General features: G+C 42.1%; 1 protein-coding gene across 1 annotated transcript; it reads left to right on the top strand.

Moving 5' to 3' along the window:
• The first annotated feature begins 307 nt into the window (after positions 1 to 307).
• Positions 308 to 9,316, top strand: FABP5 (fatty acid binding protein 5). Its single transcript, XM_053395776.1, has 4 exons — positions 308 to 601; positions 4,302 to 4,474; positions 8,795 to 8,899; positions 9,053 to 9,316. The coding sequence occupies exons 1-4, from the start codon at positions 523 to 525 to the stop codon at positions 9,101 to 9,103; spliced, it is 408 nt and encodes a 135-aa protein (XP_053251751.1). The 5' UTR covers positions 308 to 522; the 3' UTR covers positions 9,104 to 9,316.
• Positions 9,317 to 24,321: the final 15,005 nt, after the last annotated feature.

Genomic DNA, 24,321 nt, shown 5'->3' with positions numbered 1-24,321 from the left:
GCTCCACGCCCACCCCCTTGCGCACAATGCTCCTCCACCTGAGGGGACCCTCCTAAGGAGAGGCGTCACCCCACTGTGGCTTTGGGGGTGGCGACTCCTTCAGGGCGCTTTGCTGCCTATTAGCGAGCAGCCTTGGCGCGCGGGGGTTTCTGCTTCTGGCGCGTGCCATCCGGGCACCGCGCTGTGCAGTGAGATGAGGGTGAGAGAAACGCAGGTAGAGGCGTCTGGCGTCCCGGCTTTCCCGCAGCGCGAGGGCTGAAGCACAGGACCCTCCGCCTCGCGCCCTTGGGCCGCGCAGCCCAATCATTCGGCGAGGAGCTGGAGCGCATCGCCGGCAGCGTCCTCGCGGTTGGGAGCCGGCACCCGTGACGTCAGCCCTCCCGATTGGTCCCCTGGCGGCAGCACATGCTCAGGACATCTATATAAAGACGTCCCCGGCCTCCCCCCTCCCCTGCAGCTGCTCTTCCCAAAGCCTCTCTCTCTTGGTCGTCAGCCGGGACAGCTCCATCCAAACGCAGCGCAATGGCGAACCCAGAGGCTTTCTTGGGCAGGTGGCGCTTGGTCTCCAGCGACGGCTTTGAGGAGTATATGAAGCAGTTGGGTAAGGAGCAGGGAATGGATGGGGAGAACTGGCGGGGCGGGGGGAGAGGAGTAATAATTTAAGGGGATTCTGTTTAAAATGATGAGGATATTTTATGACAACAGAGAAGCAGAACTAGAGATTCCCTCCTCTCATTGGGCAAAACTTGGGGGAAAAGAAAGGGGGGGAGGGCAAATAGTGCAGGATTGAAAAGTAAGCCAATCCATAAATGAGTTGGGCAAATCCTATCACAAGAACAGTAGTGCTAGTAGTGTGTGCATTTTTTATTTTTGCATCCAATTTGCCGACTGCAACCTAGCTATTTACATGGACGTAGCCTTCCTGGATGCAGTGACTTTGTGCATCTGTAATAAAATAAATGTAGCATTGCAGCCTGAAGCTTTTTTAAAAAAAAAACCCCAAAGCACTGCTTAAATAGTGGCATTGTCTTTAAAATGGCTGCTTTGGATTAAGTGACTTACTTAAAAGTTCTTCTCTATGATTTGTGTAAGGGAAGCAGTGTCTGCGTGATGCACATTTTGTGCACTGCAATTCTTTGGGTTTTGTGAATTGTCATGCCTTTCTCGTATTCTGTCATACTGGAGTAGACACAGTCCTATTTCTTTCCACTATGTGCACATGTGGTGTGTCTGGCTTGATTAGGAGTGGAGGATTATGAAGAGGGAACAGGAATGAATTAATTTTTCCGTTCCTGGAAGCGCATATCTGTCTCTCCTGTGGGGAGCTGGGATTAGGAGCTTTTGTGTGTCTCATTTTCTCAGCTCCTGAGAGGCTGAATGCTCTGTCCAAGGTCTGTGGAGGCATTCTCAGGCTTGCCTTTAGTAACAGGCACACAAATACAAATGGATATTGTTTCAAACATGATACTGAGCTGCAGTGTGTGTGTGTACATATACCAAACCATCTGCTTAAAACAACATATGAAAAACTCAGAGTGGGGTGGGGGTGGGGACAGAAGAATGGCTGGGGGCGATGGGAAGGAGAGGGAGATCTCTCATATAAGCAGAATGGCACTTTCCCAGGGATTTCACCTGAGTCAGAAAGGAGGGCAGATGGCAGAAACCTTCAGAACTCCTATAACACAGCTTACACTTCTTATTACAATGCATTTGGACACCTCTGGTGCAAGAAGAAACCATACAGTGGGGATGAATGCTCATTATAACAGAATATGATGCTCTTAATGAAATTTAATTTGATTTTCTTTTTTTAGACAAGCCGGTCATTCTTGCAATTATATAGTATTGTTTTTATGATATTTAATGTTGTGCACTGCCTTGATCTTTTATGTGAAATCTAAATGTTTGGCTTTGGTTGTTTCACTGCACGGACTGGAAAAAATGCCAGGATGAGCAAACTTCCTGTGACCGTGCACAGGAGGATAAAATGTACCACAGTGATCTCATATTCAGTATTATTATTTTACCAGACAAATTGAACGGAACACTAACCTAATTAGGGGTGAATAGTTTGGGGCTGCATTGATAGATCTGCCAAGTTACAGTGTATTTAAAGGCTCCAGCTGAGGCTGAAACTGGAAAGAATAACAGATATCTGAATTAACATCCGGCTGTTATGTTAGAACCTTTCTTCTTTCTATCCTTGTGGATTAATTTCACTAAAATGCAATCCAAGTCCACAGATGACTCTTGAATAGGGCTGTGCATATTCTGTTCTAAACTTGGTGTTAGTATCCAAGCTTTTGCAGAACAAGCAGAATCCTGTGATCCATTTAAACGATGCCGATAAAACACAACTTACTTGTATTTACACATTGTATGTAAAAAAATATATTCAGCTTTTGATCTTCCTGGGTAGTGGCAAAGAGTTATGAACAGTGCATAAATCCCATTCCTAACCTGTATGGCACCCCATATCTATTTTTGCATCCTTAAGGACTAGCTCCTTGCTTTTTGAAGATGTAAATGTAATTTCACAAGAAAGAATAGGGGAAATGTATCACTGGGGCATGCTATGGCTTGTTTGGGGAATTGTTAAGCACGGGTGTGTTGCATTTGGCTTGTGGAGCTGCATTTGGCAGGCCTGAACTAGCCCCACAGTTGACACACTCGTTATTTTACACATGGGGTTAACTAAGTTCTTGTGCCCAGTGAATGGAGACAATCATGGTGTTAGTCCATTATATACTCTAGTTGGCATGGGGCTGTTATGCACTACATTGAATCGAAAGAGCATTCCAAATGTTTTGGTCTTTCAGTGTCAACCCAGAAGATAGAGACTCCCCCTTCAATATACTAGTAGTGTCTGGGAGAGAGAGAGTATGTGTGCATGGATTTGCTGCACCTCTTGATTTCTCATTGCCCATTTACTCAGTTCACGAAGGTTTGCTGACTGTTGAAAAGCATTGTGCTTCGAGTTACTATACAACCTTTCTGTGATGTTATCAATCAAGGTTGCATCCATCAAGTGGTGAATAAGCATGTGTAAAGCAGCCTTTTTAGTCTTTGCAGTAAAGGCTTAAGGATTACAGTACTAGTGCAGGAAACCTTTTATTTGTCTGTTCTGGGCTCAATTCACCTAATGGTTCCTGCTAGCAGAAGCTCAATGCAATAACTTCCATTAGTACAATGCAGTCCACTCCCCTCTTGTGGTTTCCCAGTTTGGCTCAGGAGAATCAGGAAAAACCCCAGAACGGTGTGTGGCAAGAGGAGAGGGGGATTGTTTCATGTGGTGAGCTGAAATACTTGTGGCAGTGAAACAATTGCCATGACACTACAATGAATTATCCCACTTAAAAATATATGTATAGCCTAGTCCCCATTCCAGAAACAGAACATGAATTGAGTCTTAAAATGCACAACAATAATCTAGATGAGGTCCAAGTCTATCGCCAGAGAATGGAAATGTGAGCTCTGCAGTTCGGTTATCCACTCATTAAGAGAATACAAGCTTCTCCTTAATGATCGTACGTCCTGCAAACTGTTATTGCTGTTGTTGTTATATTTCTGGTGATTTCAGAAGTTAGGCTAAAGCAGTGCGGGAGAAGCTGGGCTCCTTCAGATATTGCATTGCAGGGGGTTGGACTAGATTAACCTTTGGGTCCCTTCCAACTCTTCTGTGATTCTATATTTCCAGACTGCAACTCCATCATCCCTAACCATTGGTCATGCTGGCTGCGGCTGATGGAAGCTGAAGTCCAATGACATCTGGAGGGTCACAGTTTCCACCCCAGTGGCCTACAGGAATGACTGTATTTGTAAACATAGTGTTTTGGGCTGTTGTTGTTGTTGTTTACTTCTCTCCAGAAAGTCTCAGATAGATAGCACTGGAGGAGGAGCAAGGCGAGAGTTGTGACATGACACAATTTATTTCTAATTTTTCTGCAGAGCAATGGGTACTTTTTTGCCTGATTTGATTGATTTCCCTTTCTAAATGCCAATGTGATATAATTTAGTTATTTGTATCTGGGGCAGAAGTCATTTGGTAATATGCTGAAGTCTTACAAAAAGACCTGTTACTCCTGTAAGGCAGAATGAAAGTGGAGTAGTTATAATAAGCTTCTGATTAACCTGAGATGCTTCAACACTTCACCTGAGTCACTGGAGTTCTCCTTCCCCACGCTGGGTAATTTAAACAGTTAGGTAATCTTTTGTGTGCATGTGTGTATGTGTGTTATTGCGTAATGACTCTGCTTGGCTGAACCGATCTGACAGGTCCCTTGCCTTTCTCTTTTCTGTAGGTGTGGGCGTGGCCATGAGGAAGATGGGGAGCATGGCAAAGCCAGACGTTATCATCACTAAAGATGGAGACACATTCCATGTGAAAACAGAAAGCACATTCAAAACATCAGAATTCAGTTTCAAATTGGGCGAGAAGTTCAATGAGGAGACGCTAGATGGCCGAAAAACTCAGGTAAATGAAGCGATCGTCCAGAGAGGGCATGTACTGAATAGTCACATGTTCACACTGCTCACAAGTACAACCCGTCTCTTCACATGTGCACATTTATGTGTGAAAGCGTGTGTGTTTGTTGATTTGTACAGCTCGGCCGTTGGGTACACAGGTCACATACTGTACTTTGTTGAACATTCACAGTCACTAACTGTACACGTGTTTAGCCACACACATTGGACCCGCGTTGAATATAGCATGTGAACATCCCTACAGGAAGAAGCTGATGCAACTCCCTGAACTCTTCTGATTTCTGTTAGGTGAACAAGTTCCTCCTATCAATGCGTGTTGTAACACTGAATGATACCAATCACTGTGGTTCAAGTGGTGCACAGTTGCATCACTGCTGAGGTAAATTTCCTCATGAATCAGCATGGTATTGCGTTTGGTTTGTCAGTCATTGCCTTTGGTTCCCGTAGTGCTGTTTGGGAATTTTTTGCTTCTGTTGTAGATTAGCCACCGTTAATGATGCAAACTCATCTTGGGGGAATGCTGGAAGAGTGTGAGCTTTCTGTGGTTATTTGCCTTCTCTTCCTTTTTTCTTTTGTGTACCTCGCCCTTCAAACCTGTTCTCAGAGCAACTTACAAAGTTTCAAGATAAAGCAAAGAAATGCAGCCACAAACATAAAGTAGCAATTTGAAAATAATAACCAAACTAACAGTAGTTTCCTGTACATGTCTGCCCAGATGTAGGCCCCGCTGGGGCTTACTCCCAGGTAAGTAGATACAGGATTGGAACCTTACCTTTGAAAATCAAAAAAGTATTTGATACCTAAAATGGCATCAAGCTAGGTGAGCCTGGCATCAAGCCTCCCCGTGAAGGGATGTGCAGTGTAGTGGTTAGAGTCTCAGACCAGACCTGGAAGTCTAGAGTTCCCGCTTAGCAATGAAGAGGATCACTGGGTGACCTTGGGCCAGTCACTGCCTAACCTACCTCACAGGGCTCTTGTGGGGATTAAATTTTGGGGAGAACTATGTGCACCACATTGAGTTCATTGGAGGTGGAATATAAGTGCAATGAATAAATAAACAGTTCCAGAGTCAGGATGCCACAACTGAGAAGGCCTTTCTGTGGTAAGAGGGATAACTGCCAAATGGCAAAGGCAGGTCTGTGCTGCAGAACTTAACTATAGGCAGGCACATGTGGACACAGGCAGGTAGGCTAGTCCTAAACCATGGAAGGGCTTTCAGGGTCAAAATTAGCCCCTTTGGATTGAGCCCAGATATGGCCTGGAAGCCACTGCAGCTGGCAAAACACTTCTGTGATGTGGTAATTCATATCTCCACATCCCAGCCAGTACATGGAACTGAGCACCACAAGCAGGTAAAGAGCCCCACAAAGACAACAAGAGAGTGAAAGCTAGATCAACACACTTAACAAAACCCTAAACTGTGGCAAATCTTAATTACAGTTGGATGAACCAAGCCATCTTCATAAACTATGTTTTGAAGATGGATTGTTTCATCTAACCTATAGCTAAGATTAACTGCAGCTTAATTGTGTTTGGATGATATGCTAAACAGTGGTTAATATCAAATAAAAGCAATTAAACAATCTATGGCCTTTCAAGCTGGGGGTTTCTCAGCTGAAAGTAGTACAATCCCTACTAAAATGTCAAAGCAAGCTGGATTTGTTCCCTAATGGATTCAAATGGCTACCTGCAAATTTTTACTGTTCTTAGTGCAGCTCCTTTTTTAATTTTGGGAAATCCATGCAATCTTAATGATGGTCCCATTTTGTAAATTCTGGTAGCAAAAGAACGTGTTGCAATGGAATAGTGGGATTTGATTCATATCTGCACACCTCAGAACAGTCAGGTCAAAAGCCCTGCCTGAATGATTCATTGGCTTTTTTTGGGAGTGTCATGTCTGTGGTTAAGGCTAAGGAGCTCTCCCTTTTGGATGCTTGCCAGCTGATGATCCCTTCAGTAGGCTTCTTCACCAAACAGGTACAACAAGTTCCTGGAGCTCTTTTCATGGCCATATGCGTTAAGGTGTCACATTGTGTGATTTCTGACAAGCATCTTGCTTCTGCAGGTACTGGAGCATGGGAATTCCCCTCAGATTACAGTAACAGGAGCTTAATCTTATGCAAATAACCTATAAGAATAATGGCGATTTTCCAGGACCTTTCCTTAATCTCCAATTGCAATACTACAATTACAGTATCGTCTCCCAAACTGGTTCTGCACATCCCTTTGTGAAAGTGCTACGTGAAAGGGGATTCCAGGAGACAGTCTTAATTGCATGTTGCACCCTACAAAGCTTTTTACCATATGCTAACCATCACACAGCCCATTCTGTTACAGTGGTACCTCGGTTCTCAAATGAAATCCATTCCAGAAGCCCATTCGGCTTTCAAAATATTAAAAAACCAAGCGGGGGCGGGGCGTTCCATTGGTTGCAAGAGCTTCTTGCACTCAGCGGAAGCCATGTCGCATGTTTGGGTTCCGAAAAACCTTAGAAAACAGAAGCATTTACTCCTGGGTTTTCGGCGTTCGGGAACCGAGGTTCCACTGTACTGCTTATTCAAAGCAAGAGAAAAGGGGGCAAAAATATTCCTCTCCCAGACCCACGGGACACTGAGAGCATAAATAGTGTGATGCTCTGAGGGGTCTTTTTCATAAGGCAAAGTAAGGAATGTGTCAAATTTGGGGGTTCTTAAGGGTGGCAGAGTAGGAGGCACCGACTTCATTCACACATCATGGTAAGCCAAACTTTTACTTACTGGGAGTGCATGAATGTGCACAGCATCCAGACAGGACCTTGTGTAGCCACTTTGCTCCTTCCCAGTTTTTCTTCCTTCTTCACTACACTAAGCCAAAGTTCCTCTTAGTATGTTGTCTGAACCCAGGCTTATGGTTAAGCTTTCTCCTTGCTAACCACGGTTTAGTGTAGGAGTAACAGAGACTGCCAAGGAGCATAGTGGCTGTTAGTTCCTTTCTGGGAGCCAGCACATTCACATGGTGTTGCTAAGCCATAGTTTGATTTACTGTGTCGTGCAAACAAGGTAATGGACTCGTCTTTCTCAACTGGGAAGCTCTATTGAAATGGTTAGAAGTTATGCAAGCATTTCATTTAACATGTCTGTCAGGCGTCATTTTCATTTTCTGTCTGGAGGACAAAACTAGGCGTGTCCTGATCCTTCTTGGCAGTATCAAACTTCAGACAAAAATTTACAGAGAAAAGTACATGACAGCATAGAGAATCCACATTTCCTTCTTTATCTTCCACAGACTCTTTGGCATACTAAGAGTCTAAAAGTTACTGCTTTTTAATTGTCTGCACAATTAGAATTTGTGCAAATGCCTGTGTTTCTGATTGCTGTTTATTGTTCTTGCCTTCATGGGAGAAATAACTGGTCAGCCATTGGGGAAGGTGTTTCTTGGATGAAGGCAGCGCTTCAGCTTTCTGGAGAATTTGTGTTGAGGAATTTGGAGCGGGTGGGGATCTGGTGGGTGGACATATTGTTAAAAAACGATACACAAAGTGGGAGAGTTCTAGAGTTCTTGGACATGCTTAATTTGGCATGTGTATTTATAATATTTGAATTCTGTCTCCTTTGTTTTGGTAAGACACTTTCCACACCCAGTTATAAATCTGGCAAAGCAGGAGCAAGATAATTTCCCCTTTGGTGCATAGGCATATGCTGAACGGAATCAGACTATCAGACTATCCATGTAATGGCATGCCCTCTGCAAAATATCTTATCACTCAGACAAAATGGTAATCTCTGTGCACCTTCTTTAATTAAAGGAGCAAGTACTTCTCTGGTAGCATTTGCATGAGTTTGCTCCTTAGGACAAAACTAGACATAGCACCCTTTGCACAATTGCTAATTGCGTTAATGACTTTTTTAAAAAAAACGTCAGCATGGGGGGCTGATTCCAGATTGGGACTCTGGCAGAGGAAAGCTTCAGGCCTTGCTGTGACCCTAATCTGGATTGGTATCCTGCACCTGCTGGCACTGGGAGAGGGCAAGCACCCATTGGAAAGAACAGTAGCAAAGGTGAAAGACTTTAACGCCTCCCTACCTGGTTCCCAATCAGGAGTTCCCTCTTCCCTCCCTGTGCTTTCATTTACTTTTGAAAAGCTACTCATGCAGTTCTAATTAAAAATATTCTAATTTCATGAACGCATCACATCTAGTTTGGCCCTTATTTATGCACACCAATGCAAGATCAGAAGCACACTAACTATTACTGCACTCTCTTGGGACAGAGCACTTTTGGAATAAATTCACTAAGATGCTAAGTACCAGATTTCTGTGTTCTTTTTCAGACCCTTATCACCTTAGATGATAATAATGTATTGACCCAGCACCAGGAATGGGATGGCAAAGAAACCACGATAACCAGAAAGATAGTAGATGGGAAACTCATTGTGGTAAGTGGAATTTTCCCCTGATTTCCTAGCCAAAATTGTACACAATAGCTGGAATGCAACATAATTCAGGCATACTAAGTGTCTATCTACATTGCTCTATTCCCTAGTGATCTGGAGAGAGAGACTGATGAATGAATGTTCTTTGTTTTGCAGGAATGTGTCATGAATAGTGCCAAATGTACTCGCGTCTACCAGAAAGCATGAAGATGCTGGCTTCTATTTTGGATGCGGAGCTTTATGATGGCCAGCTTAGTTTCAGGAACAAAGCTGATATACACTCCATATTTCTCATCTGTATTCCTTCTCCCTGCCCCCCAGGTTTTTTTTAAGCATCTTGGAAGAATCTGTACTGTACACAATTAAATTTCAAGTCCTTGATGTAACTACTGAGAGCTATTAAATTTGAAAATTTCATGAGTTTTTATTTTCAAATATTTTTAATCCACTTTGCTATTAAGAAATAAATAAATAAATAAATATCAAACATAAAACATAGTTCAAAAACATTTCAGAGAAGAGCAAATATCAGAAGATCAAGAAATATAGGATGGTAGAATCTAGTGCTGGTGATCAGCAAACATCTGGATATAGAGGCGTGTTTTCAGTAATGTTTTGGAAGCATGCTACTGTTGATTCTTCTGAATAATGGCATTCCAGAGGTAGGTGCCACCACAGTGAAGTAGCAAATAGTAGAAATATTGTAACTGTATTGTAATTTTTAGAATTTTCCTCAGTTGAAGAAATTCTGGAAATTCTAGTTAGATTAGTTGTGAGAAGAAGTGATTAGTTGCTAGTTAAGGTGTATTCTGTCTAGGCACATTTATAGCATGGTGCTTATGTCTTAGCAAGTGTGCTTACACATGCAGTCTTAAAGGCAAATAGCATGGCACTGGAAGACCAGAGATGGGGAGCCTACAGTCCTTCAGAAGTTGGGATACAACTTCCACAATCCCTGACCATTGGTTGGGCTAGCTGAGCTAATGGGAGTTGCAGTCCAAGAACATCTGCAGGGCTGTGGGTTCCTCATTCCTCTTATAGTCTGTAGAAGGTTTTCTTAGCTGCTAGTCAACATAGAGATAATTTATTTCTATACTATAATTTGCTCATTTCCTTTGAAGTCACTTTTGTCCCGGGGCAAAACAAACTCTAGGTAGTAAGCTGTACTGAAAAAGCTGAATGTAGGTCTTGACACCCTAAATGAGCCTTCCCAAACTTGCTGCCTCCAAATGTTTTAGACTACTACAACTCGCAACATTCCCACCTAGCACAACCAATTTTAAGGGATGGTGAGAGATGCAGTCCAACAACATTTGAATGGCACCTGACTGGGGAAGGCTGCCCTAAGTGAAATATCCATATGTCACCCTTTATCTTGACTCAGGGATTTTATGGGCCTCAAGAGTTCCAAGAAGGATTCCAGTAAAACTTCCTCTATGATGAAGCTTCATGATGAAGCTATGTTGAGGACATTGGTCTTTCAAATTTCAGCAGGTGTGAACCCAAGATTCAGCATCCCCACCTTTTGCCTTCCATTCCACTCAATTCACGATGTCATAGTTGTGAGACCCCCATGGCTCGGCATCTAGTGCGGCGGAACCAGTTACGCTGCCCTAAATCTGCCTCTCACATGGTTCCTATAAACTGCCATTCATGGTGTCTGTGTGTAGGTCTCCAACTCCCCATCCCAGGATTCTTGTGTTCCATACCTGCCTATCTCCTTGCCTCCTTGCGCTTCCTTAATATCCTTTAGCATCATCCCTGCCCCATTTTACTCTACACATACTGTCCATAAGGAAAAGAATTGTTGTGTGCCAAGGCATTCCATCTTTTGCAAGGCACTGTTGCAAAAGATGCAAGAGATGACATAAAGCCTATATGTTGCATTCAGTTTGCCTGTGTTTTCCCCCAGCCTATCGTCATGGAAGCTTTGCCGTGTGCTGGAATAAAGTTCAAAGGGATAAGATGCAGCTCACAAGCTAAGACATAAGTGCCAATACTTTGTGTTGAATGTAGGTTTTGTGGGTTCTAGTGAAATAGATCACAACACCAACTCTCAAATTCAAAACCTTCCTATGGTTTTTGAAGTGCTAAAAATATCTACCCAAATGGTATATTTGCTTCTAAATCCTCCCACTGCCATATGGTATTATCAGATAACTGAGTCCTTTAGGAGTACTTTACATTTGTTTGACATAACTGACGTGCTCTTGGTGAGCTACAGCTGAATGACTTGCTAGCAGCTGATTCAGAAGATACTTTATTTTGACATTAAATAATGTATCCCACTATTATAGATATACTTTAGGGAAACTGACTTCAACAAGTTTAAAGACAAGCTATTGCAATCCTTTGAGTAGAAATATTTGAGGGGAAGGAACTGCAAGATGGATGGGAGTCTCTTAAAAGCATGTGCTTTCTCTGCCAACTTTTAAATGCTTGCTGAAAAATTTTCTATTCAGCCAGGCAATTAAGAACACACCCACCCACAATGGTTAATTGATGCCTATTCTTAACCTTCCCATGGTTGTTATTGTCTAGTTTTCTGTTTTATTGCTGAAAACTACTTCAATATTTTGAATGACATACTGGTATATAAAAGAAGAAGAAAAGAAAAAATGAAACCTGCATAACACTTAATAGACGTAAATGCAACATTTTGATTTTAGGTAGGAAGAATCAGATAAATATAGGACCAGTGACTACTGTCTTGACTTGCAGTATGTGTGAAATGGCTCTAGGAACAACTATTGCATTTCTTAGCACCCTTTCTTCTGATGGATGTTGATCAGGGGCAAGAAGACATACAAGTGGATCCCCCCCCCCCCCGCCTACGGTTGCACTGCTCACATGTGTAGCACAGCTTTATGGGCTGGGGAATTGGTTTCCATGAGTCCGGGTATGTGTGTCAAGAGTGCTTCAAGCAACCCAAAAGCTCAATTTACAAGGCTGTTTTATCTGAGCCAATTGGACTGTCCATATCTAAGGGCTGATGAGTAAAGCAGATAGTTCAGTTTATTTTAGACATGCATCAATGGATTCCAGCTGCCTTGATTTATTTGTAAAGTTTTATTTATCTCTTGAGAAAGAGTTACTCTTGAAACCTGTAGGGAATTAAAGAAATAGTTTCTCTCCGCATTTACACAGCTGTTGTCTTGAGGTCCACCTTCAGCCACACACGTGGGATTGGACTACTTAAGAGTTCTGTTCAAGGGCTGCATACATCCTTTAACTTTTTGGTTTAGACTTGTGCATCAGTGATCACGTGACTATTTCCCTGTATTGAAAGCAATTCCTGAGATTTTCAGCTTATCAAAGCTTCAGTGTTACCTCTGAGAACAATTTTCAGCAGATGGGCATGATTCAACTAATGCTACAGTTCATATCTTGTCAATTTATAAAGGAGAGATTTAGGCTGCAATCCTACACACAGTCTCCTGGGAGTAAGTCACACGGAATTTTTGAATTAGTTTTTGAAAACATATACACCACTTTTCATTCATACATACATATAACTCTCAAAGTAGTTCACAACAGAAATAAATAGCGACAGTGAAGATAATCAAATAGTCCTATAATTTCAACAGCAAAAATAGAAGTGGTGTCAGAAAGCACCCCATTAGTGCTCAGCTGATCACCATAGAGAATTCCTTCTGCAAAATGAGCACCACACTCATGGGCGTAGCCAGGAATTTTTTTTGGGGGGGCAGGCTTTTGTTAGGGGGGGCAGAACCCCAGATTTGTATTGATTTTGGGGGGCAGCTACCCCCCTGCCCTTCTTGGCTGTGCCCATGCCCACAGTGGAAAAACCTACTTCTAAGCAGTACTGGATTAGCCAATAGGCTGACTAAGCACATTGTTAGGGGACCAGCAAGGCAGAAGCACCCACCATTTGAGGGTTTGGGGTGGGGAAACAATTTGACATTTGGCATTTCAAACAAGTATCATGGGGGAAATCAGAACTTTGCTAGATTTTTCTTCCCCTATATTTCTGTCCCCGCCTAAATCGGGGTGTCCTACTATAATAATAATATTATAATAATTTATTATTTATATCCTGCTCATCCGGCTGGGTCTCCCCAGCCACTCTGGGTGGCTGCCAACGGAATATTAAAAACACGATAAAACATCAAACATTAAAAACTTCTCTAAACTAACATAGATCAAAATAATGCAAGGAACTCAGATCCGGCAGTGTGCGACAATAAATCTATGTTTTGTTTTGTTGTGTTTTGTTTAAAATTTTTATTTTACAGTTTAGTATTGTTTTTGTTTTGAATTACACATGAGGGGCACAAAAATCTTTTTTCTGCTTCTTAGTCAGTACAGTGGTACCTTGGGTTACATACGCTTCAGGTTACATACACTTCAGGTTACAGACTCCGCTAACCCAGAAATAGTGCTTCAGGTTAAGAACTTTGCTTCAGGATAAGAACAGAAATCATGCTCTGGCGACGCAGCAGCAGCAGGAGGCCCCATTAACTAAAGTGGTGCTTCAGGTTAAGAACAGTTTCAGGTTAAGTAGGACCTCTGGAATGAATTAAGTACTTAACCTGAGGTACCACTGTATGTAAAAATACACACCATTGAGCATATACTTCAGTCCAGTTCAAATCAACTGGAAAAGCTGCACAATCCCATGCATGCTTACACAGATGTAAGTCTCACTGTTGACTAGAACTGGCATGTTAGTTTACTTAGAAATAGCGCCTCAGGGTGTAAATTTCAGGTGCGCTTCAGTCACGTCTCAACGAATTTAGGTTGTACAATTAAAGTTGATTTGGTGCTCTTGTGCAACAATTACACACGCAGCCATCAAACATTTTGCAGTAAGGAGAATTATGAGAAAAAAGCACTGGAAAAGTGTGGGAAAACACTTGATTTAACCTCACATAACCTCTTCACAAACAAATCAGGATGAATGCTCAGTAAGTATGTCAGCTGGAATTGACCTCAGAAAGTATGGAGATACTTGGATACTTGATCTGAGTGCTTGTAGTGTGTCTTACATTCTATACGATTTGATTATGTTTTTTATATTATTATTACAGCTCCTTCCCAGTGTGTGATTTATATTTGGACTCCTCTCTGTGTTCTTTCATCCATCTCCAGGCAGGCACTATTGTAGAGGGGTTCATTTCTCAGTAGATATATGAGGTAATGTGAACTTCAAAGGAGGTATAATGTCCCTGGCATAACTGATCTTCACTGCTTCCTTAGGAAAGTTTTGATGACCCGCTGTGATGTGCAATTGTCAGGGGAAAGGGCCATAGCTCAGTGGTAGAGGAATCTCCTTTGCATGCAGGAAGTCCCAGGTTCAGTCCCCAAAATCTCCAGGATGAGAGCTGGATGAGAACATTCTCTGAAATACTGGAGGGTCACTGCCAGTCAAGGTAGACAATGCTGAGCTAGATGGACCAGTGTTCTGACTAAGTACAGTGGTACCTTGGGTTAAGTACTTAATTCGTTCCGGAGGTCCATTCTTAACCTGAAACTGTTCTTAACCTGAAGCACCACTTTCTGTTCTCATCCTGAAGCAAAGTTTTTAACCCGAGGTACTATTTCTGGGTTAGCGGAGTCTGTAACCTGAAGCGTATGTAACCTGAAGCGTATGTAACCTGAGGTACCACTGTATAAGACAGCTTCCTCTGTTTTTGTATTCCTAACTGAGAAAAGGTGTACATGTGTTTCATAGGGTGAATACAATAAAACCTCAAAAGCTAACCAACTGCATTGTGAACAGTGTTTGGCTGCACTAAAAGACCTGTGAATTTTGTCTTTCATGTGCAGTGTGCCTCTGATGTGCCTCTGATGTGATGAAGTCAGGATACAGAAGGGTGGGGGACAGAATTCTTCCTGCGCATTCTTCCTGCGCATACATCAAAGTCTTGATTGCCGGAATACACATGGCTGCTACGGCTTGCGGTTTATTCAAGTGTACGCTGTGCTCCAGTTTCACGTGAACGTGAATGAACCTAATTTGGTATTTTTTCTAGGAATTATTAAAGAGGGTGTGCCTTCTCTATTGTTCACACATATTTCAAAGAACGTATGAAAATAATACCGCTTCCTCCAGGACGACTTAATAAGATGAAGTCATGTAGAGACAGCTCAGAGCTGTTCTTGGCTCTGCTTCCTATGGAGCAAGTACCTGCAATCTCTGTGATGGAAGGAGGTGAAGGCCTGTAACATTCACTTGACTGCAGGCACCCCAACTCATTTAAACTCCTCTATAACATAATATTATGGCACTTACTGGGGGGAGAGGGAGAGAGGCAAGGCATAAGGAGCTTGGCACTGTGTAGGCACCATAGAAGCCAACTCCTATGGTTCAAGGTCCCTTTGCCCCCCCCAAAAAAATATTAGAGGGGGCCCTCCCCTCGAAAGTTGATGGGCATTGCTGTGTGCACATCTTGTGATTGATTATGCCCTCCAGGGCTTACATGCTCCCTGCATTTTATTCAAGTTGGCACACCTGGCAGGCACATACCGTAATAGCAAGACCAGAGGATTGATTCCACCAGGCTGAAAAGCGCTGAGTTTTCCATGCCTTGGCTCTCCCCCAGTAAGTACTAGTGACACACTATGTTTGGAAATGTGGAGAGAAGTGGTGTCCCACCTGCACTGCCACACTACTCTGAATACCAGCACACCGATCCCTCTTTTACTGTCTGACTTAGGGTGAGGCTGGGGCTGTTTGCCATCATGAAGATATTCAGCAGTTGCAGGTTCTTGTTTTTTAAAAAATGAATTCCATTTTCCATTCCTCACACATTATCTCAAAGTGATTTTGCAATTAAACCATCAAGAATAAACAGATGCTGAAATTTCCTATATAAAAACAATGATGATAACACTTTCATATGTAAAAACCATTCAAAACAATTTCATAAGTAATTTCAAGTGCTATATAGATGCAGAGTGGGATAAAAACTTCCACTGAAAAGGGTTGTTGTGTACGAAGGATAGGTGTCACCACAATAAAGACTTGATCCCTATATCATACAGAAGAGACCTCCTGATAAGATGGTTGGAAAAATAAGGGGTGAGGTAATCTTTTGTGTCATTTTTTTTTGTCAGACTCTTGGAAAAGCGAAGGGTCCCAAGATAGGGTTACCCACCCCAATCCATGCATCATAATTCCTGTTCAGAATAGAGGTCCACCATTCCAATTGCTTTTTAAAATGACACTTCCATCAATACTATAATACATTTAACACAATGCAAAGTTTACCCAGAAGGACTTGAAATGGACAGAACTCTTGTCCTGTTTAAAAGGAGTCGATTAGAAAGAGTTTCGAATTTGGCACCTGGTTCATGCTTGCAGTTTGTTACAGATGAAATCTGGAACGTGGTTGCTGTTCCATGCTTGTATCTCTTCATCTTTCATGTTCGGTGCTTTAGAACTGGAAGCAAAGAACTTATTCTGCGCCAGAAATGCCTTGCCTGAAGCTTCCTGGGCAAGTGTGGCCAAGTGCTGCCTCTGAAGCATGCGGGGATGGGTTTTCCTGTTAGCCAGCCTCCCAGATCATCATTTAAAAAAATATTTGAGAGAAAGCACTGTTATATTTTCACAGCACATTGCCACAGGTCACAAAGTTCTCAACTTACCTGCGCTCTGCCTACATCTCAAAATACAACCCTCCTTAAAGCAGATGTATCACATTTACTCTGGACTTTCAGCTGTAAAACAGAGAAGACTTACACTGAGGCCCCATTCAGACCAAACATACTGTTTAAAGTGCAGTGGTACCTTGGTTCTCAAAATCCTTGGTACTCAAACAACTTGGAACCCAAACACTGCAAACCCAGAAGTATTTGTTCCAGTTTGTGAACTTTTTTTGGAAGCCAAACATGCTCCGTTTTGAGTGTTACATTTCCGATTTGAGTGCCACACTTCCATTTTGAGTGTTATGCTGAAGTCTGTCTGTTTTTGCTATTTATTTTGCATTTTTGTGGCTTTTTTGTGACTGTGTGGAACCCAGTTCAGCTACTGATTGATTGATTGATTGATTGTGCGAATGCAGCACATTGTTTATTGCTTTCATTTTATGGATCAATGGTCTAATTAGTAAAATTAGTAAAATTCATGTTAAATTGCTGTTTTACGGGTTGTTTTTAAAAGTTTGGGACAGATTAATCCATTTTGCATTACCTTCTATGGGAAAGTGTGCCTTGGTTTTGGAACGCTTTGGTTTTGGAATGGACGTCTGGAACGGATTAAGTTTGAGAACCAAGGTACCACTGTATGTTAAATGTATGGTGTGAATGTGGTCTGAGTCAAGCCATTGGTCCACCCAGCTCAGTATTGTCTACACTGACTGGCAGCAGGTCTACAAAGTTTAAGGCAGGGGTCTCACCCAGCCCTAATGGGAGATGCTGGGGATTGAAACTGGGGTTGTTTGGTTTTTTGGCATGCAAAACAGATGTCCTATCACTGAGCCACAAGCCTTCCTCTCAAAGGGGGGAAATTACAAGATGGAAGAGCCCCCAGTTTGCAACTCTTTATGATAAAAAGGGCAGTATCTCCGACCCTTTGAAGTGCTAAGAGAAAGATTCGCCATCCTTAAGTGGTGGAATCTCCTGTTGCAGGGAACTCTGAGTAGGGATTAGTCAATCTGTTAATTTTGGTTTCTTTCCATTTCTCCTTTGTTCACTGTTAAGTTCAGCTCCCCACATTTCAGTTTCTTTTAAAATTCCTCATAAGAATTCAGTAGTGTGAATTTATCCTAAGACACACAGCTTTGTATCCAATTTAGCCCAACACACATACTTTTGCCTGTTGTTTTTGTCTGTGGAGTTTTCTTGGCAGGGATACTGGAGTGGCTTGCCAGTTCCTGCTCCAGGGAAAGATTGAGGGCACAAGGAGAAGGGGATGACAGAGGACGAGATGGTTGGACAGTGTTCTCGAAGCTACAAACATGAGTCTGACCAAACTGCGGGAGGCAGTGGAAGACAGGAGTGCCTGGCGTGCTCTGGTCCAGGGGGTCACGAAGAGTCGGATAAGACTAAACGACTAAACAACAAACAACAACATACTTTTGCAAAACAACTCTCCTTACATAATGCATTTTGGGGACGCTAATTTCATGAGCATGCACGCTTATGTGGTATGTGCATTTTTGTACGCATTACCTTTCTGAAGAATTGCAATGCACAATTCAGAGACGTGCAAATCTCAAAGGATCGTATTGTTTTGGTTCACATATTATTTTGGAAAGTGTGAATTATATTAATTCACCTTTAAATGTGAACTGTATCAAATTTCTCCCTCATCCCTAATTGTGAGCATGTGAAATACATTCCTGCTTCACAGGAATGGATATAAAGACCAAAGCAAAGAAGGCAGAGCAAAAGGGGAGCCTGGTTTGCTCGCCAGCTGATGTGGTGAGTATCGGATCAACACTTTTTCTTCACATATTGTTGCTCAAGTTTCAGTGGGAAAATTTAATACAAGCAAGCACAGTCCTTATCATGCAATGTCAACCCAAAGCATTGCAGTGTCTTGATGGAGTCCTTTTCCTGAGTTGGAGTTCTAGTGCAAAGAAAAACAACGGCTTGGAACAGTGTCCCTGTGATCACGGAAGCTGAACATGATAATCTAATTGGCACATTATGTTATTCATTGTTCAGGCAAGAATACACTCCGGGTGGCCAAAGCAGGTTATTAGGAAAAGAACAGCAATGCTGGAACTGACATTCATCAGGTACAAAATTAGACAGGACCACCTAATGCAAGTTATTGCTCAGAACCTTCCTGAATATTGAATATTACTCTGGGCCTTCTTGAATAAGATACTTTGCGGACACAGTGGGGTGGGTCTATAGCTCAATGTTACAGCTACACGTTTTGGAAGCAGAAGGTCTCAGATTCAATCCCTGGAACTCCTAGGATAGATCTCTGTCTGAACCCTGAAGAGCTAATGTCAGTCAGCGTACATCTGAGGCTGCTTTCACAAGGCAGTTTATTCTTTTTCCACATTGTATTTGAGCTTTCACACAATGTCAACCCTGCTTCCAGAAATCTAGTGAAATCTAGTGGAAGTTTAACATTCATTTCCATCTTAATTGCTTCAAAATGTAGAAATCTGTTTGCTGCCCCTTTGAATTTGTCTAATGACCATCGCTGCCTTCTGTGGGAGTGAGTTTAGCTATGCACTGCATGAAGAAATACTTTCTTCTATTTGTCCTGAATCTTTTGACATTCAGCTGCATGGGATGTCCACAGGTTCTAGTTATGAGAACCTTCACCCTGGAGGTTACTAGAGGATGGATAATTTTAGCCAAGCTATCCTTACGCAGTCAAAGCCATCCAATGGGAGTTCTTTATTGGCCACGACTCTGTCCTTCCCCTTCCCAGCACTTAGCTGGGATAACTCATCGCTCCTTGTTTTAAATATTTACTCTTGTAGCATCTATACAGCATTTTTCTATTTTAAAAAGAAATGCATAAAGTGGCGCCGAAGTTAAAAAATAAACAGATTGTATTTTTCATGCATATTCCAGCCAACAGTTAACAATGCGGGACACCTTCACTTAAAATGCAGACTTTGTTTATTAGAAAATGGATCTGTTGACGCATTTCCACTGTGGTGTTATTGTTGGGGCTAGATCATGCTATAAGAATAGAACCCAGTGGTGGCGGCTGCCCATCTCTTCTCAGTATTTTGTGGATGCTTGTTTGATATGTTAGCCAAGGAATGGCTGCCAAGGCTAATAAATCACTCATCCCAGCACTCACTTCCTCCAGTAGTTTCTTTGCACGGTATGACTCTCCATTCACCTTTCTAGATTTTTTTACTTTGTTGTTACAGTGAAAACAATGAGTCCTGCTCGGAGTAGACCCACTGAAATGACTAAATGAGTTCCATTGCTTTCAGTAGATCTCCCCTGAGTAACACTTAGTTGAATGCAACCCAAAGTTTTTGCGGGGCTAGGTTCTCCATGGCAAGATGGCACTAATATTAGCTGGACCCAGGGAAACTCATTTGAAACACAGTTATACAATAATAAGAATTAGGGATGCAATGCAGTGATTAACACGGATCTCCATTGTTGCCTTTCAGCTAGAGAAACTATTTTCTGTGTGCATACAAAGTCAAAGGATTTGGAGTACAGTGGTACCTCCGGTTACAAACTTAATTCGTTCCGGAGGTCCGTTCTTAACCTGAAACCATTCCGCCGCTGCGTGATTTCTGTTCTCATCCTGAGGCAGAGTTCTTAACCTGAGGTACTACTTCAGGTTACAGACTCTGCTAACCTGAGTTTAGCGGAGTCTGTAACCTGAAGTGTTTGTAACCTAAGATGTTTATAACCCAAGGTACCACTGTACTTCAATATCTTCTTTTGGAGTGACAGGAGTTATACATAACAGAATTTGCACACCATTCTGTTGCAGAATGGGGGAAAAGTTCCCCTTTTGTGATAATTGGGCAGCTCTAGGATGCTGGAGAGAAGGACCCTGCAGGGACCTGCTGGCAAATAGCAACATTTCTCCAACCTTATCACAACACTGGACCACTACATCACTGGAAGAAAGCTGCAGTCATTTAGACGAGCAATGACCAGCACTTGTGGTGGAGGTAGAAAGGGAGAGGGGTGCTTTTCAAAACAACCCTCCACCTTTGTCTATTCTTGGTTCCTAGGGAAAGGTACATCACTTCTGCTGCTTCAGATGTGACAGAGTGTTCCAGGGAAGGAAGTCAAGCTAAGAGTTGTTTTGTTCTTACACTTAACACATCATTGCCATATTTACATCAGGTTTTTCATTAATGCTCACTATGGCTTTGCCCAGGAAAAGCACTTAAGAAAAAGGACAAAAATACTTATTGGACCAAAACCAGGGCCATTTCAGAAGTTTTCCAATATTTACACAGCCCTCATTTATTATATCTATTGCCCAGGGTCTCTTCATAATGACACAGGTGTAGTTTTTCAAGAGTTCTATATAAAAGGCAAGGTTCCTCATTTCTCATTTCTGATACACAGCCAATTTTTTTTAAAGAACTTGGTACTGTTTATTGTGTACAGTCCAAATTACTCCCACATCCATTCTAAACTATGCTGTTTTTCTTTTGCTATTTGCTATTTGCCATGTGACTGCGTGCACCAGCAATTTCATCCTCTTCGACTTTTTTTGCTGCACTTCAAAGGAGAACTGCCTTGGCAAAGAGCCGTGGAAAGAGGCTGGTATTTATACTTTTAGTTGTGTATGCCACACACAAATGCCACATACTCCTTGCCCACGCTGTCCACATGTGTGTATAAGGATGGGCCCATGTTGTTGGCACTCACTTTAATGTCAGGTGTGTCTCTGAGCCCACCTCCTTGATATCTGCATGGTTAGCATGGCATGCAAATGTTGTAAACTGCTTTGATTTTTCTTAATGAACTAGTGGTATCTAAATATTTTTATTAAATAAATAAAATAGCCAAAGGTGTATTCAGTTGGATATGTACGGTATGTGTGACTGGGACGCCACCTTTGCAAGACTGGGGGCCCTGAACACAAGGAGTGCCTATGAGCCTTCAGCTGAATGTGCACATGTGTATGATGTGTTTTTTCCCACCCTTGTCTTTCCAGAGCTGCATTGGGGGAAGGCATGAGCAAATCTAACAGTTTTGGCCTACCTCAATTTCTCTTTGAATCTTAAGTTCAATTCTCCCCATTTCCTCATCAGTTTGCATTTTTCAAAGAAGTGCTCATGGAAACCCATTGTCATTTTAGCATGAATTTCTCTGAATATGCAGTTTCACAAAATATACACATTTTCACAAAGCTGTATTCCATTTTGGATTATAATGTTGGCATTTTGAAATGTTATATTCCCTGGTGTGTGCATTTTTACACACACTTTACACCAGCATGTGCATTTTTGTACACATTGTTGTTGTTGTTTAGTCGTTTAGTCGTGTCCGACTCTTCGTGACCCCATGGACCAGAGCACACCAGGCACTCCTGTCTTCCACCGCCTCCTGCAGTTTGGTCAGACTCATGTTTGTAGCTTCGAGAACACTGTCCAACCATCTCGTCCTCTGTCGTCCCCTTCTCCTTGTGCCCTCCATCTTTCCCAACATCAGGGTCTTTTCCAGGGAGTCTTCTCTTCTCATGAGGTGGCCAAAGTATTGAAGCCTCAGCTTCAGGATCTGTATTTACAGTGAGCACTTGGCTGATAAATTCTATTGCAAAATTCACAGATGTGAGAATTTTGAAGGGTGGCTGTGTTTTGGTTCTCATACTGTTTCAGAAAGTGCAAATTAGGTATAACAACAACAACAACAACAACAACAACAACAACAACAACAACAACAACAATTTATTACTTATACCCCACCTATCTGGCTGGGCCTCCCCAGCCATGCTGGGCGGCTTCCAACAGGATAGTAAAAACACAATAAAAGTTCAAACATTTAAAATTTCCGTAAACAGGGCTGTAGAATAATATTTAAGTGCAAAGTGAATTGAATTCTACCCACGATCCCTAATTGGAGCATCAAAATTATTACAATATTCATCATTTTCTAGTGGACTCAAAAATACTGAGCAAAGTACTGACAGCTGTAAAGATAGAGCAAAGAAGAATGTCAATTTCTCAACAACATAATACAGCAATTGGCAAAAGAGTGTGGAATTTCACCTATGTAGAATTATTCCAAGATCCTAAATCCAGCTTCACTCCCTGATAAGATAAATATTCTTTGTAACAGGAGAGGAGGTTAGTCTTGTGTCGAATCCTGCCTGTAGTTTTCCCACAGGCATGTGGTTGGCCACTGTGGGGACAAACTGCTAGACTAGATAAATCATTGGTCTGATCCAGCAAGCTCTTCTTACATTCTTATGAAACATAAAGGTACAAGAATCTTGGGGACTAACTTAGTATTAAAAAAAGCATGACCCTTTTTTCAACAACAAAAGGTGAGGGGTTGTGTTTAACTGTTTGATGTTTAGATTCCCCAAACCTTCCTATGTAACGTTGGCGATGGAGAATGTTGGAACTGAATTTTTAATAATACACACAAAGCCTAAAATCATCTGCAAATTAAATATATGGAAATTGCACTGCTGTAGATCTTTAACTAAGTTTTGTGCATTCCAGTGGCTGGGAGGTGTGTCCAGAATGAGATTCTTGGAAAGTTCAGAATTTTTCTTTTCTCACTGAGGATGAATGGTTCTGTCTCTTGAAATATGATATATTCAAGAATACTGAATGCCATTTTGACTTTAGCAATCCTTATTATGAACAAACTCACATACTTTAAAAATGGGTACTTAAGTTTATTTCGTTCAGTGAAGTATGCCCCCAAATCCAAACTTAACATAGGGCTTCTGACAGAAATCAGTTATTAGCCACCAATACTAGTGATGCAGATATGAAGTTTGGCTATGAATGATTGGAGCAACTGCATGTTTCTAGCTAATATTCCTCTGGTTTTATTCAGCTAGCATCTCCTGTTTCCAGAAGGGCTATCTAACAGTACAGTGTAATGTAAATTTAAGCAGCACTCCAATGCCTGCTTACCTGGGTGTAAGTCCCACTGAAGTATGTGTTTATAGAAGTGTGAAATGCTTAGATAATTATGCTAAGCATGATTATCTGTAGAAATGTATGGACTTAATAATAATAATGCTGGGTTCTAAAGCATGCAGGAAACTCCTATGAAATCTTGCAGCTTTCCACTCCAGATGAAGGCTTTTTAACTCATGTAGAGCTGAAAATGAATTATGGTGCTGGAGAAGACTCTTGAGAGTCCCATGGACTGCAAGAAGATCAAACGCATCCATTCTTAAGGAAATCAGCCCTGAGTGCTCACTGGAAGGACAGATCGTGAAGCTGAGGCTCCAGTACTTTGGCCACCTCAGGAGAAGAGAAGACTCCCTGGAGAAGACACTGATGCTGGGAAAGATGGAGGGCACAAGGAGAAGGGGGCGACAGAGGATAGTGTTTTTGAGGTTACCAGCATGAGTTTGACCAAACTGCGGGAAGTAGTGGAGGACAGAGGTGCCTGGCGTGCTCTGGTCCATGGGGTCACGAAGAGTCGGACACGACTAAACGACTAAACAACAACAACAGAGCTGAAAAGTCAGGGACTGTGACATGCTGGAGGGTGGGCAACTTGTTTGTATGCCCCCAACTCTCCTTTGTGTGTGAGCTCCTATCCAGCATCCATCTGTCAAGTCCACCCACTGGCAGGGAAGTGACAGCATCATATCCAACAGCAGAGGCACCGCTAGGAACTTCAGTGATCTAGGGGTTGAAGCCTGCAGGAACAAATTTGCATATGCTAATTCATGTGAACATAGGAAATCATTACTAGACCTGAAATTTCACAGAAGGGAAGCCAAATTAATCCACCATCCAAATAAATGCAAACAATTTTTAAAATTTATTTTGCATCCCATCGAATATATCACCCAAATTGGCTTG

The sequence above is a fragment of the Podarcis raffonei genome, chromosome 7 (genome assembly GCF_027172205.1).
Source record: "Podarcis raffonei isolate rPodRaf1 chromosome 7, rPodRaf1.pri, whole genome shotgun sequence".
NCBI lineage: Eukaryota > Metazoa > Chordata > Lepidosauria > Squamata > Lacertidae > Podarcis > Podarcis raffonei.
Note: the sequence above shows the minus strand (reverse complement) of the source record. Positions and strands in the feature narration are given on the sequence as shown.

What these genes read in the sequence shown, in the direction of transcription:
- FABP5 (XM_053395776.1), top strand. Translation starts at nt 523, where the DNA reads ATGGCGAACCCAGAGGCTTTCTTGGGCAGGTGGCGCTTGGTCTCCAGC. An exon ending in GGAGTATATGAAGCAGTTGG is followed by an intron (nt 602 to 4,301) that starts GTAAGGAGCAGG and finishes TCTTTTCTGTAG; the next exon opens with GTGTGGGCGTGGCCATGAGG. An exon ending in TAGATGGCCGAAAAACTCAG is followed by an intron (nt 4,475 to 8,794) that starts GTAAATGAAGCG and finishes GTTCTTTTTCAG; the next exon opens with ACCCTTATCACCTTAGATGA.